A 13,773-nucleotide genomic window follows, 5' to 3' on the forward strand; every position below is an offset into this window, starting at 1 on the left:
CAACACCAGCATCCCTCTGCTGCTGGAGGGACTGTGATCCTTCAGGGAAGAGAAACAAGGAACAGTAGAAACCTGTGAGGAGAGGAAAGGCAGTCATAGAATGGGTCATTCTGCAGCGGAGGAATGTTTCTCATCAGGAGGAAATGAGGAGCCATTTGCAAAATATTTCATTTGGAGCTTTTCACCAAAGCCACTTCCTCTCTAGCAGAAAAACCAAAGATAAATATCTCAAAGGAAGTGACGTTCTGACCTAGCCAAAGCTGCAATTTCCAACTCCTCTATCACTCGGCTGAGCCCTGGGGAGTAAAACAAGGCAGGGCAGAGACGAACCAGAGAGATGGGAGTGGGGGAGCTCCTGGTGAGCTGGGCACTTTCTCCTTCATGTCCCTGACCTGGCAGGAGCCGCTTTAGGACATGGATCCCAAAGGAGCAAGAGGGACCAGGAAGCGCCGCTGATCTGCACAGAGCCCTTTGCCTGCTGCTGCCCCACAGGGAACAGGTCAGTGGAATGTTTGCCTTCCTCCCCACCTTCCTCTCCTGCAGCAGCTGCTCTGTTCCTGCCACCCTCTCTCGGTGACCACAGTGCCCTCCCCATCTCCCCCCTCCTCTGCCCTGTGCCTGAACAGCCCAACACTCCCACCTCCCTCTCCACCACACAATTTCCACTGCACTGCCCTCCTCCCCTGCACATCTCACTCCTTCCCACTGAATCCTTCCCACTGCAGGGAGCTGCTGAGGAGCCACATGGTCCATCCCTGGATTCTCCAAGCACTCACTGCCCATCCACTCTGACCGCAGCCAGGGGCCACATCCCACTGCCTGCCCAGCATCCATCCATGGAGGTGACCACCGTGTCCCCATCTCCTGCCTCACCCACTGAAGGAGATGATCTGTGTGAGACAGATGTCACCAGCGTGGCCATACACATTGTGACACTGCTCATGTGCCTCTGTGGGCTGGCTGGCAACGGGGCTGTCATCGGCCTCCTCAGCCTGGAAGACCGCAACTATGGCATCTTTCAGCTGGCTGTCACTGACTTCCTCTTCCTTCTCCTCACAGTCCCCTCCGCCATCCTCTTCCTGGTGGAGGACATGTCCTGCTCTCATATCCTGCCCCTGCTGTACCTGAGTTTCCTTCTCCTGCTCTCAGTGGTCTCCTACTACTGGGGGCTGTACCGGCTGATGCGCAGCAGCAATGTGTCGTGTATGGACAAGCTCTGCAAGCTCTGCTGCTGCTGGGACGATCCTGAGTGCCTAGTTTGGGTGGCAGACAGTGTCAAATATTGGGCCTTCTTTGCTTTCTTCCTTGTCATTCCCACGGTGACATTCCTGTGCCCATCACACAACCAGGAGCACTGCCAGGCAGCTCTCATCTCCGTGTACACCTTCATCCTGCTCCTCGTTGTTGCACCCATGGTCATTTCTCACACAATCAATTTCATTAATGCCAGGTGGGGCTCCCAGCAGCAGCAACCCAAGAGACGCAACATCGTTATTTTAATCACTGTGCTCCTCACTCTCCCCCTCAGCATATGGAATTTCCTGCAGCTGCTCAGTTATATAGGCGTGCCCTCAGAGGTTGTTTTCGTCACCATGTGTATCCACAGTACCATCAAACCCTTCATCTACTTCTTGTCAGGGGAGTGCTGGAGGCCCTGCTCCATGGAGTCCCTCCAGCTCTCCCTCCAGAGGGTCTTTGAATAGCCAAAGCTGTGTGAGTCGCGCTAAATGCTCCCCTCACCGCAGTCTGAGCCTGTCTGAGCCTGTTGATCGCTTCCACCACTGTGCTGAAGGACCCCAGGCAAGTCACTGAGGGATTCCTTGGGTCACCTGATCAATAAATATCACGGGATCACCCTCCCTGTGGTGCTGTATTCCTGCAGGAGAAGGGAGCAGGAGCATTGCCTTGGGTGATTTTTGTGGGATGCTCTGCAGGGAGCACATTGGAGCATGGCTTTCCTCCTCCCTCCTGCATCCACATGGCTCCAAGCAGTGCAGCTGGGCTCAGTGCTGTTCCCCAGCTCTATTCCCCATGCAATGACCCTCATCGACTCAGCCCCAGGGAATGAACTCCATCTCCTTTGGCTCAGCTGATGAGTTCCATGGTGTTTTCAGGGAGCTCTTGCCTGCAAAGCATGGGACACCTTAATCCATGGGGACACACCCGTCATGGAGTCCCAGAGATTTCCCAAATCCCTGCAGGGCTGGTGCCTCTGGATGGCAGGAGAGGGGTTGGGATCACAGGGAGCATCCTTCCCCTTCTGTCCAGCAGAGCCAGCCCTGCATTCCCAGCTGATGAGAAGGGACACCAGGTAGGGCTGCAGAGCTGGGGAGGGACAGCAACATTCCCTTATCCTTTCAGTGGGAATGTCTCACATTCTTCAATTCCAGAATGGAATCCCTCTGAGTAAAGTTCAAGGTCGATGGTGAACTCTGCTGAACTCCTGTGCCAGTATCCAAAAAGTACATGGAATATGGAAATTCCCATAGCCAGATGCTTGGACCATTGAATTGCACAGAAATTAGGGGGTTATGCTGCTCTTCTGCAGAATGGGACCATCCATCCTCTGGTTCCCCAGCATCAGTGTCCAGGGAAGCCCTTGAGCACCTCCATCCTGAACCTGGCCACCCTCAGGAGGAGCTGCACAGCCACTCTGCACAGCAGCTCCAGCCACAGTCCAGCCTCTCCTGATCTTTGTCATTCTGTAACCACCCCTCAGTCAGATTTGGATTCATGGTTTCTGTTTGATTCCACTGTGGAAGTTCCAGCCTCTGAATTTGTTGACGAAACAATATCCAGGCTTCACTTCTGAGCCTGTCCTTGTTAAACAGTGTCCAAAATGGCTCATTTCCTTCTTTTATCCCATTCTAAAGCCTCTGGCTGCTCTGGGAGCAGGGCAGGTCCCTGTCCCATACCAGAGCCCTTTCTAAGGCCCATGCCTGCAATGCTTGGGATGATGTTGGCAGTGCCAAGAGCTCCTGAATTCTCCTGGGAGAGACCTGGGCAGCAGCCACATCTCTTGCTCAGGGGGAAGTTGTCCCTCCTTTTCCCACTGCCTTAAATCCAGGGGAAACCAATGTGCCACTGCTTCTGGAAAGGGAAGTGAGAGTGAAAGCTGTGGGTGGTGAGTCAGGCTTTGGAGACACACGTGAGGTTCAACAGCGAAGGATCATTTATTAACACAGTTCTTAATAATTAACAGAAGAGAGAGATTTGGACATCTGAGAGGGGTTTTCTCTCCTTGACTCTCATTTCCTGTCCATTGGAGAGCAGAAAGTATCCAAGCTGCAACCTCTTGTCTAGGGAAAAACAGCTCAGCCAGGGAGCTCCTCCCAAGGCAAGTGCTGAAGGACCATTATCCTTCCATGTATTTTTCTACTTCCCAGCACCTTCTTTGTCTCCTGTGTAAACCCAGGCCACCCTCTACCTGAGCTTCCTTTAAAAAGGGCAAGACTTCAAAGCAAAAGATTTCCTGGATGTCCCTGGCCATGAAAGAAGAAAAGATGGAAAAAGATGGTCTCTACAGTTCCTTCCAACTTGTCCTGGTGTGAGCTGAATTGTGTCCCCATTATCTGTTTAGCCCAGAAATAGGTTTTGCACATTTCAGACAGGTTCTTGAGCAAAGAGGGGCAGAGCAGATGCAGCAGTTTGTTTTCAGAAGTTGCGCTCACTCCTCCCCATTCCTGCTCCCAGACCGTGCTGTCTGCAGCACAGACAATGCAGCACAGAGCTCTCCTTTGCTTTTAAGCTTTTTCAGCTGGCTGAGGCAGAGAAGTTCCCTGGACTGTGGTTTTCCTTTTGCTTGGAACTGTTCAAACCTGCTCTGGTCTGAAAACACAGAAGAGCCCTGGGAACTCAAACCTGTGGCCCACCGGGGCCTGGGACGCGGCATTTTCCAGCACCAGAGGGACTGATAAGGGACTGAGTGAGCCAAACTACACTCCACAACAAGGACTGTCTGAATTTGCCAGCTCTTCAGAACAGCAAGAGATTTTATTGTTTAATATTGTTTTCATTTTTTGTGCTTTTGAATACTTGGCTTGTTAAATAAACAGTTTTTCCACTTCTCTCTTAGGAAATCTTTTTCTGAACCAGCTGGGGGAGGGGCTGCTTGAGTTTGTTTTCTAGAGGGACCCCATTTGAAGGTTTCCTCCCAAATTTACCCTAAAGCAGGACACAACCCGAACCATTCCATGAGAATTCCTGGTGTCACCCACAACAGCCCCAGGCAGGAGTTCCCCTGCTGCACACAGCACCAGTCTGACCGTGCTCAAGGAGCATTTGGACAATGCTCTCAGGCAAGGGCTGGGATTGCTGGCATGTCTTGTGCAGGGCCAGGAGCTCAATTCCATGCTCCTTGTGGCTCCCTTCCAACTCGGATATTTTATGGTTCTATTTTATGCTGAGTATCTTTCATCATTATTCCACTTGATGATGACTCCCCTGTGTTGCCCCTGTTCCCTGGCTCTAGCACTAAAGCCTCAAAAGCCCTCTCTATATGGGAACACTAACAGAGGGGGTGAATTCCTTTGCACAGCTCCCAGCCAGGCAGTCAATCAGAGGGTGGGCACTGCTGTGGGCTGAAGAGCCAGAGCACAGCCCCATTCCCACCATCCCACACAGGCACAGCAGCAGCAGCAGCAGCGGGACAGGCACTTTGCTCCACTGCCTGCTGTCACACTGGCTCCAGCTGTCGTGGCTCTCCTCATTCCAGCTCCCCTGGGATGCCTTCCCACCGGGCTGGCTCCAGCAGGCAGGGCTGGCTCCCTCCGTGCCAGGGGCAAAGTGCTCATGGTGACACCTCTGCTGCTTCTCCTGCCCTCACACAGCTGCAGGGGTGACAAACAGACACACCAGAGCAACGCTGCTGTCCCCCAAACGTGGCTTTTCCCATCTTTTCCCACCCACAGCTTCCATGTGGAGCAGCACAGGGAGGGGTGAGGGACAGGACAGATGGCAAGGAGGATGTGGGAGCCTGGTCCTGTGTGCCTGGCACAACATCCAGGGAGATACCTCCTTCCTGGCTGTGGCCAGGACAGCGCTGGAGCAGGAAAACAATTGAAGAAGGAGAGGATTGCCCATGGAGATATCAGAGAATAAATGTCTTTGGGATGGATCTGACCTGGACTCTCAGGTGTCAGTTGATATCACTGAGATGCTGGATTCCTTCAGCAGGACACTCCTTTCAATATTCCATCCCTTTTCCCCCCAGTGTTTATAGCTCTTAATTCCCTACAGACCTCAGTTCTGCCTCCAAAATCCATAACCAGGTTCCACCCAATGAGGGGGCCCTGGTGAAGGTGGAAGAGAAGAGTCTGACCTGGTTTCCTCTGGCAGCCTGGAGAACTTGCCCGCAGTGCACTGCCCTCAGCTGCCAGGCTCCAGCTGCTGTCCCTGGGCCGGGATCTGCAGGAGGTTCCCTGGAATGGTCCCTTGGGAAAGGGGAGCGCAGCCCGCGGGCTGAGCCCGAGCAGCGTCCGGCGCGGGCTCTGTCCCAGCTCCTGCCACAGCCCCTGCTCTCCGTGCTGCCTCGTGTTCTCCAGGGCTCTCACACACAGGCAGCTGCCTCAGAGCCTGCCACGGGCTCAGGGCTCTGCTCCTCAGCTGCTCTTCACTGTGCCCGGGAAATGAGCAACGGGAGAGAGCCTCAGCAACCACACCTGTGCCCACAGCACTTGGGCTCCATCTCAGCTGCATCTTTCATTTTTAAAACAACCCCAATTCCAAAATCTTGTCTCTTCAACAGCCTGGACTTGCCTCCACTCATTGCTGAGGTGGATCCTTAGGACCCTGCACTATAAAATGCCCTGTTAAACTTTCCTTTCTGATTAAAATCTAGTTTTCCCATGTGTGTTCCACAATTTCTCCTGTACTTCATCTTCACCACACAGTTTGCCAGAGGACCCATATATTAACCAATTCTCTGTGTGAGCTGGAGCACTGGCACAGAGCAAAGGGATGATTTAGGATGTCTTCTGAGAAGAGGCAAATCCATGCTGCTCTCTTGGCTTTAATCTTATAAAGTTGCAGGTTTCATCTTTGTCATCCTCTACACTCCCTTTGCAGTCAGACAGCAGCCTACAGTAAATTCCAAAGTTTTCCTAGAAAACTGAGGTGAGATGACTCCTACCCAGGCTGACATGTGCCTCAGGGATCTGGGATTCTCCTCCTGGAAACTGCTGGCCCTGGGACCAGAACTGTCACCTCTCTTCCTGCTGAACCTGTGTTTGTGTCCCCAGCTATGGAATCTCACATCCCCTCACCAGCCCAATCCTTTCAAGTGCAAACACTTCATGATCCAGGAGCTGATGGGGCTCCAGGACAGTTGGAGTGGCATTTTGGACAAGGGCATGGAGTGACAGAACAAGGGGGAATGGCTTCTCACTGATAGAGGGTGAGTTCTGAATGGATATTGGGAAGAAATCCTTCCCTGTGAGAGTGCTGAAGGCTCTGGCACAGGCTGCCCTGTGAGGCTGTGGCTGTCCCTGCATCCCTGGAAATGTCCAAGGCCAGGCTGGAGTGTGTTTGAGGCAATCTGGGATAGTGGAATGTGTCCCTGCTGGCAGATGGACAGTCTGGGATCAGACAACCACAAAAACAACCCCAAGTGTTCCCAGGACTGAGGAGGAGCAGGAGCAGCTCCTCCTCAGGGCTGGCTGGGAGTTCACAGCACTCTGGTCCCTGACAGTTTTCATTGCATCATCAAGGGGATTGGCAGTAATCAGGGTGGGCTCCAAGTGCTGATAGCCTGGCTGCAAGCAACTGAGTGCTGTCCTTTCCTTGGGCTGTGTGAGACTGGGGTAGCATGACAAAAATGGGAATTCTTCTCTCTGTTTTGCTTCCTTGGGCGCAGGGGAGGTATTGGCAGCGATTCTGGAGCTCTTCCCAAAATGGGAGCAGTTTCTGAGAAGCAGTCAGATGCTTCACCAGCACTGCCAGCACTGCCAGCAGCATTCCAGTGCCACCAGCACTACCAGCATCCCTCTGCTGCTGGAGAGAAAATGAGACCTCAGGGAAGAGAAACAAGGAATGGTAGAGAGAAGGCAGTTAGAGTACGTGACATTCTGCAGGGAAGAAATGTTTCTAAATAGAAGAAACCGAGGAGCCATTTGTAGAATTCTTCTGGTGGACTTGTGATAAAAGTCACTTCCTTTGTGGCAAAGAAAAAAAATTCAAGATAAATAACTCAGAGGCAGTGGAGCTCTGACGTTGCTGAATTTGTAAAACAACTTCCACCTGCCCTGTGACCCCACTGAGCCTTGGGGAGCAGCACCAGGACAGAGTACAGAGAGGAGCCAGCAGGATGAGAATGGGGAGCTCCTGGTGACCTGGGCACTTTCTCCTTCATGTCCCTGACCTGGCAGGAGCCGCTTTAGGACATGGATCCCAAAGGAGCAAGAGGGACCAGGAAGCGCCGCTGATCTGCACAGAGCCCTTTGCCTGCTGCTGCCCCACAGGGAACAGGTCAGTGGAATGTTTGCCTTCCTCCCTACCCCACCTTCCTCTCCTGCAGCAGCTGCTCTGTTCCTGACACCCTCTCCCGGTGACTGCAGGGCCCTGCCCAGCTGCCCCCCTCCTCTGCCTTGAGCTTCCCTTCCACATCCCCTGCTGAACTGCCCAATCCTCCCATCTCCCTCCTCCCCACTGAATCCTTCCCACTGCAGGGAGCTGCTGAGGAGCCACATGGTCCATCCCTGGATTCTCCAAGCACTCACTGCCCATCCACTCTGACCACAGCCAGGGGCCACATCCCACTGCCTGCCCAGCGTCCATCCATGGAGGTGACCACCGTGTCCCCATCTCCTGCCTCACCCACTGAAGGAGATGATCTGTGTGAGACAGATGTGACCAGTGTGGCCATACACAGTGTGACCCTGCTCATCTGAGGAGCCAGAGCACAGCCTCATTCCCAGTCTGAAAACCCATAACTCTGGCATCTTCAAGCTGCCTGTTGCCGACTTCCTCTTCCTTCTCCTCACAGTCCCCTCCACCCTCCTCTTCCTGCTGGAGGACGTGTCCTGCTCTCCTGTAATGCCCCTGCTGTACCTGCGTTTCCCTTTCCAGCTCTCAGTGGTCTCCTACTGCTGGGGGCTGTTCTGGCTCAGGCCTGCTGGCACTGTGCTCCACATATACCAGATATTCCAGCGCTGCCGCTGGGACCTTTCCAAGCAAATGTGGCTGGTGATGGGAAGTGTCAGTCCTGGGCCTTCTTTGCTCTCTTCACTGTCATTCCCTCCATGATATTCTTCTGTCACTCACAAGAGCAGGGGCACTACAGGGCACCTCTCATCTCCATGTACACCATCATCCTGTTCCTCTTGGCTGCACCCATTGCCATTTCTGGCACAATTGATTTCATGAAGGCCAAGTTGGGTTCCCAGCAGCAGCAGCAGCAACCCAAGAGGCGTGACATGGTTCTCCACCTCACTGCACTCTCAAATCGCATCCTCAGCTTCTGCCATTTCCTGCAGCAGCTTGGGTACATCAATGTGCTCTCCCAGGCTGTTTTCCTGCTCACCTGTACCAAGAGCAGCCTCAAACACCCCCTTCATCTACTTCTGGGCAGGGAGCTCCTGGAGAGCCTTTTCCATGGTGAGTTACTGGAGGCATTGTACAGTGAGGTCACTCCAGCTTTCCCTCCAGAGGGCCTTTGAGGAGCAGAAAGAAAGAACAGCCCACATCACTGAGTCCCCCAGAGACATGGGGATGTGAGCCTGTGGATGCCTTCCACTACTCTGCTAAAGGACCTCGGCCAGAGGCTAAGGGTTTCCTTGATATTAACCAGGAATTCCTGATGAATAAATATCCACGGGATAAGCCTTGCTGTGGTGGTGTATTTCTGCAGGAGAAGGGAGCAGGAGCATTGCCTTGGGTGATTTTTGTGGGATGCTCTGCAGGGAGCACATTGAAGCATGGCTTTCCTCCTCCCTCCTGCATCCACATGGCTCCAAGCAGTGCAGCTGGGCTCAGTGCTGTTCCCCAGCTCTATTCCCCATGCAATGACCCTCATCGACTCGGCCCCAGGGAATGAACTCCATCTCCTTTGGCTCAGCATGGTGTTTTCAGGGAGCTCTTGCCTGCACTGTAACACATTTATTCCCTGGGGACACACTCAGAATGGGATGGCAGTGATTTCCCAAATCCCTGCATGGCTGGTGCCTCTGGATGGCAGGAGAGGGGCTGGGATCACATGGAGCATCCTTCCCCTTCTGTCTTTTTTTTTTTTTTTAGTTTCTCTTTAAGCTTTGCAGTTCTTCTAATACAAGTACTATGTTCATGTCAAAAGTTGCAATGCTGATCTCTGACCATGGTGGAGAGCAGAAGTCCGAAGCGCTGCACAAGCTTCGGGAAGGCGGGAGGGAGGAAGAGCTGTGTTGGAAAAGCGGAATATGTCTGAATGCGGGGGATGGATTACAAAGAGGGTACAAAACCTGTTACTATTTTGGGCAGTGTGCCTCTGGCTGTGCCTCTGGCTGCGAGTGAGCATTAAGTGCTTTTCATTATACTTATTTGGTCTCTTGCTGTATTTTAATAAATTTCTAAAAATTTTAAGTGAGGCGTCGTTTCTCACAAAAAACAAAAAGACCACTTGATTTTTAGGGGAAAATGAAAACAATCAAGATCAATAACTCAGAGGCTGTGGAACTCCAAGCAAGCCGAAGTTGTAAAACCAGAATGACCCAGGCACTGAGACTTATGAAACAGCAGCAGGTCATGGCACGGAGAGGAGCCGCCTGAATGGGGAGCTCCTGGTGATCTGGGCACTTTCTCCTTCATGTCCCTGACCTGGCAGGAGCCGCTTTAGGACAGGGATCCCAAAGGAGCAAGAGGGACCAGGAAGCGCCGCTAATCTGCACAGAGCCCTTTGCCTGCTGCTGCCCCACAGGGAATAGGTCAGTGGAATGTTTGCCTTCCTCCCTACCCCACCTTCCTCTCCTGCAGCAGCTGCTCTGTTCCTGACACCATCTCCCGGTGACTGCAGTGCCCTCCCAGCTCCCCCCTCCTCTGCCCTGTGCATCCCCTCTGTATCTTGACATGGAATCAGCTGAAATAAACTCTCTAACACAAGGAGAACCATTTGGAAGCAGAAATTCCATATCTGCACAGAAGGATCTCTCTCTGATCTTTGTGTGGTGAGACTTCACAACAGGGGTTTTATCCATCATAACCACGCAGAGCCATTACAGTGTCTTTCTCATCTAATACATAAACATCACTTTCCTAGGACCCCTTTGCAGGTATCAACGTCCTTCTCTAAGTACTCTCCCGATCCTGGAGGATCATTCAGAGGGGTCTCTGGTGGTCATATTCACTGAGTGCTGAGATATTAAAGGTGACCTTGCCTTTAACTTTTCCTTTGGCCACATGCTCTTGCTTCTTGTTACAGAACTTACCTCAAAACCACTGCAAGCCTCCTTATCAGTTTCAGCATTGGCTCCAGGCACATTTATCATCCTGCGTGATTCTGAGGAGCACCTTGGAGCTGGGCTTTCCTACTCCCTCCTGACTCCTGGAACCCTATGGCCAGAAGGAGCAGGGACACTGCTGGGGCTCCCTATTGGAGCAGGGCAGGATCAGGGCTGTTGGGTGGAAAAGGAAACCCTGGGGACAATGTGGGGTGTTGCAGGCAGTTTTGGAGGCGTAAGGAGAGGCTTGGAGCGGGTTGGAGGGGGTCTGGATGCAAACAATCCGAAATCTGCCCACTGGAGGAGAGCAGAGCCTGACAGGCGACACTCAGAGTGCGGGGAACAGCTCCATCTGAGAAACCTGTGGGATGTGACAGGATGGAGTGTGGATGGAGAGTGGGGTAGGGATGGGGATGGGGATGGTGATGGGGATGGGGATGGGGATGGGGATGGGGATGGGGATGGGGATGGGGATGGGGATGGGGATGAGGATGGGATCGGGATAGGAGGAGGAAGCAGCTCAAATGTGCGTCCTCAGCCCAGAGCACGTTTTTGCAATGATCTCCGAGCCCTTCCTGGAACAGGAGTTGTTTCTGAGAAGCACCCAGCTGCCTCAGCAGCACTGCCAGCACTGGCAGCATTATGGTGCAACCAGCACCACCAGCATCCCTCTGCTGCTGGAGGGACAGTAACTCCTCAGGGAAGACAAAGGAGGAATGGTAGAAACTTATTTAGAGAGGGCAGGCAGTTGCAGAATGGGACATTTTGCAGGGAAGAAGTGTTTCTCATCAGGAGGGAAAGAGGAACCAATCGCAAAAAAATTCATTTAGAGCTTCTGAGAAAAGCCACTTCCTCAGAAGAAAAAAAAAAAAAAGAAACACAAAACCACACGCATGATAAATAACTCAGAGGAAATGAATTTCTGAAGCAGGTAAAGTTACAATTTTTAACTTCCTCACTCCCGTGTGATTCAACCAAGCCTTGGGGAGCAACACCAGGACAGGGCACAGGGAGGAGACAAAAGGATGGGAGTGGAGAGCTCCTGGTGACGTGGGCACTTTCTCCTTCATGTCCCTGACCTGGCAGGAGCCGCTTTAGGACATGGATCCCAAAGGAGCAAGAGGGACCAGGAAGCACCGCTGATCTGCACAGAGCCCTTTGCCTGCTGCTGCCCCACAGGGAACAGGTCAGTGGAATGTTTGCCTTCCTCCCTACCCCACCTTCCTCTCCTGCAGCAGCTGCTCTGCTCCTGACACCCTCTCCTGGTGACCGCAGAGCCCTCCCCAGATCATCCATTCTCTGCTCTGCACTTCCCTTCCCCATCCCCTGCTAACCAGCCCAACACTCCCACCTCCCTCTCCCACCCCACCATTTCCACTGCCCTCTTCCCCTGCACATCTCACTCCTCCCCACTGAATCCTTCCCACTGCAGGGAGCTGCTCAGGAGCCACATGCTCCATCCCTGGATTCTCCAAGCACTGACTGCCCATCCACTCTGACCGCAGCCAGGGGCCACATCCCACTGCCTGCCCAGCGTCCATCCATGGAGGTGACCACCGTGTCCCCCCCTGTCATCTCACCGACTGAAGGAGATGATCTGTGTGAGACAGATGTCCCCAGCATGGCCATACTCATTTTCACACAGCTCATCTGCCTCTGTGGGCTGGCTGGGAACGGGGCTGTGCTCTGGCTCCTTGGGTTCCACATCCAGAGGGACACCATGAAACCCATCACTGCCTACATCCTTGACCTGGCCATCATCAACTTCCTCTTCCTCACCTTCATGGTCCCGTCCACTCTGCTTTTCCTGCTGGAAGATTTATTCTGTTTTGAAATCATGCCCCCAGCATCCATACACTTCCTTTTCCTCCTCTTCCCGATGTTCCACAGCGTAGGGCTGTACCGGCTGACAGCCATCAGCATCGAGAGGGGCAGGTCCATGCTCTGCCCACCTGGGCTCTTCTGCCACCTTCCCCAGGACCTCTCATGGGTGGTGGTCAGTGCCGTGCTCTGGGCCCTTTCCATCACTGCCATCGCTGCCATTTCTGCGGTGAATTCCCTGTGCCAGTCACAGGAACACAAGCTCTGCTGCCGCGGGGCTCTCATCTCCCTGTACATCCTCAACTTCCTCGTCTTTGCTCCATCCATGGTCATTTCCAGCACAATCCTCTTCATTCACTTCAAGGGTAGCTCCCAGCAGCAGCAATCCAAGAGCCTTGACATCATTGTCTTCCTGGCTGTGCTCCTCACTGTCCCCCTCAGTCTCTGGAATTTCCTGCAGCAGCTCGGCTACACCACTGTGTCCCCCCGGGTTGTTCTCCTGTTTGCCTGCACGCACAGCAGCATCAACCCCTTCATCTACATCTCAGTAACAAAGTGCTGGAGGCGCTGCTCCATGGGGTCCCTCAGGGACTGCCTCCAGAAGGTGTTGGAGGAGCCAGAAGGGAGCAGTTAGACGTGCGTCTGAGCCTGTTGAACCCCAACTGCCCCGATGCAGGACCATGGGGCAGTGACTTAGGATCACCTATTCCCACGGGGAGTGGCCATGGGATGGGATGGGATGGGTTGGGATGGGATGGCATGCCATGCCATGCCATGTCAATTGGGTAGAGATGATGCTGGGAAGTGATACCACAAGGGGCTGAAATAAGCTTTCATACACAATGGAAATAATTAGGAAGTTTGAATTCTTTACCACCATAGCATACACAGATCTCCCCTTGTTCTGTATATGGCAAGAGTTTACAACATGGGTTTTATTCATCATAACCACACACAGACAGTAAAGTGTGTTTCTTATCGAATACATAAACATCACTTTCCTAGAACTCTTTTCCATGAATTCACCTTCCTCTCAAAGTCTTTCATTGTCATGGAGGATCATTCAGAGGGATCTCTGGTGGTCGCATTCACTGAGTGCTCAGATATTAAAGGTGACCTTGCCTTGAACTTTTCCTTTGGCCATGTGCTCTTGCTTCTTGTTACAGAACCTGCCGCAAGACCCCTGCAGGCCTCCAAATCTTTCTGGACTGGCTCCAGGCACATTTACCATTCTGTGTTCTACTGAGTAGCACATTGGAGCTGGGCTTTCCTCCTCCCGTCTGGGTCCTAGAACCCTATGGCCAGGAGGAGCAGGGACACTGATGGGGATCCCAGGTGGAACAGGGGAGGGGCTGTCAGGGGAAAAAAAATCAGCCCAGGGAGGTTCTGAGGTGTCAGAGCAGGCTGGAGGGGTCAGGAGAGGGTCAGAGGGGGATGCAGGGGGTCTGGATGCTGGCAAAGCCAGAGCAGAGCAGAGCCTGACAGGCCACGCTCAGAGTGGGGGAGCGGCTCCATCTGGGAAACCTGTGGGATGTGATAGGATGGG

General features: G+C 53.1%; 2 protein-coding genes and 1 pseudogene across 2 annotated transcripts; all 3 read left to right on the forward strand.

The window, feature by feature from the left end:
• The first annotated feature begins 836 nt into the window (after positions 1–836).
• Positions 837–3,979, forward strand: LOC131559035 (mas-related G-protein coupled receptor member H-like). Its single transcript, XM_058807234.1, has one exon. It carries the CDS (start codon positions 837–839, stop codon positions 1,701–1,703), a length of 867 nt encoding a protein of 288 aa, XP_058663217.1. The 3' UTR covers positions 1,704–3,979.
• A 3,796-nt stretch (positions 3,980–7,775) lies between these two features.
• On the forward strand, positions 7,776–8,907 carry LOC131559455 (uncharacterized; annotated as a pseudogene).
• Positions 8,908–11,949: 3,042 nt separating this feature from the next.
• Positions 11,950–12,861, forward strand: LOC131558784 (proto-oncogene Mas-like). The gene has a single exon (XM_058806804.1). The coding sequence runs from the start codon at positions 11,950–11,952 to the stop codon at positions 12,859–12,861; it is 912 nt and encodes a 303-aa protein (XP_058662787.1).
• The last annotated feature ends 912 nt before the right edge of the window (positions 12,862–13,773 follow it).

This window comes from Ammospiza caudacuta, chromosome 6 (genome assembly GCF_027887145.1).
Source record: "Ammospiza caudacuta isolate bAmmCau1 chromosome 6, bAmmCau1.pri, whole genome shotgun sequence".
Lineage (NCBI taxonomy): Eukaryota > Metazoa > Chordata > Aves > Passeriformes > Passerellidae > Ammospiza > Ammospiza caudacuta.

Coding starts and splice junctions, on each gene's coding strand:
- LOC131559035 (XM_058807234.1), top strand. CDS start 837: ATGGAGGTGACCACCGTGTCCCCATCTCCTGCCTCACCCACTGAAGGA.
- LOC131558784 (XM_058806804.1), top strand. CDS start 11,950: ATGGAGGTGACCACCGTGTCCCCCCCTGTCATCTCACCGACTGAAGGA.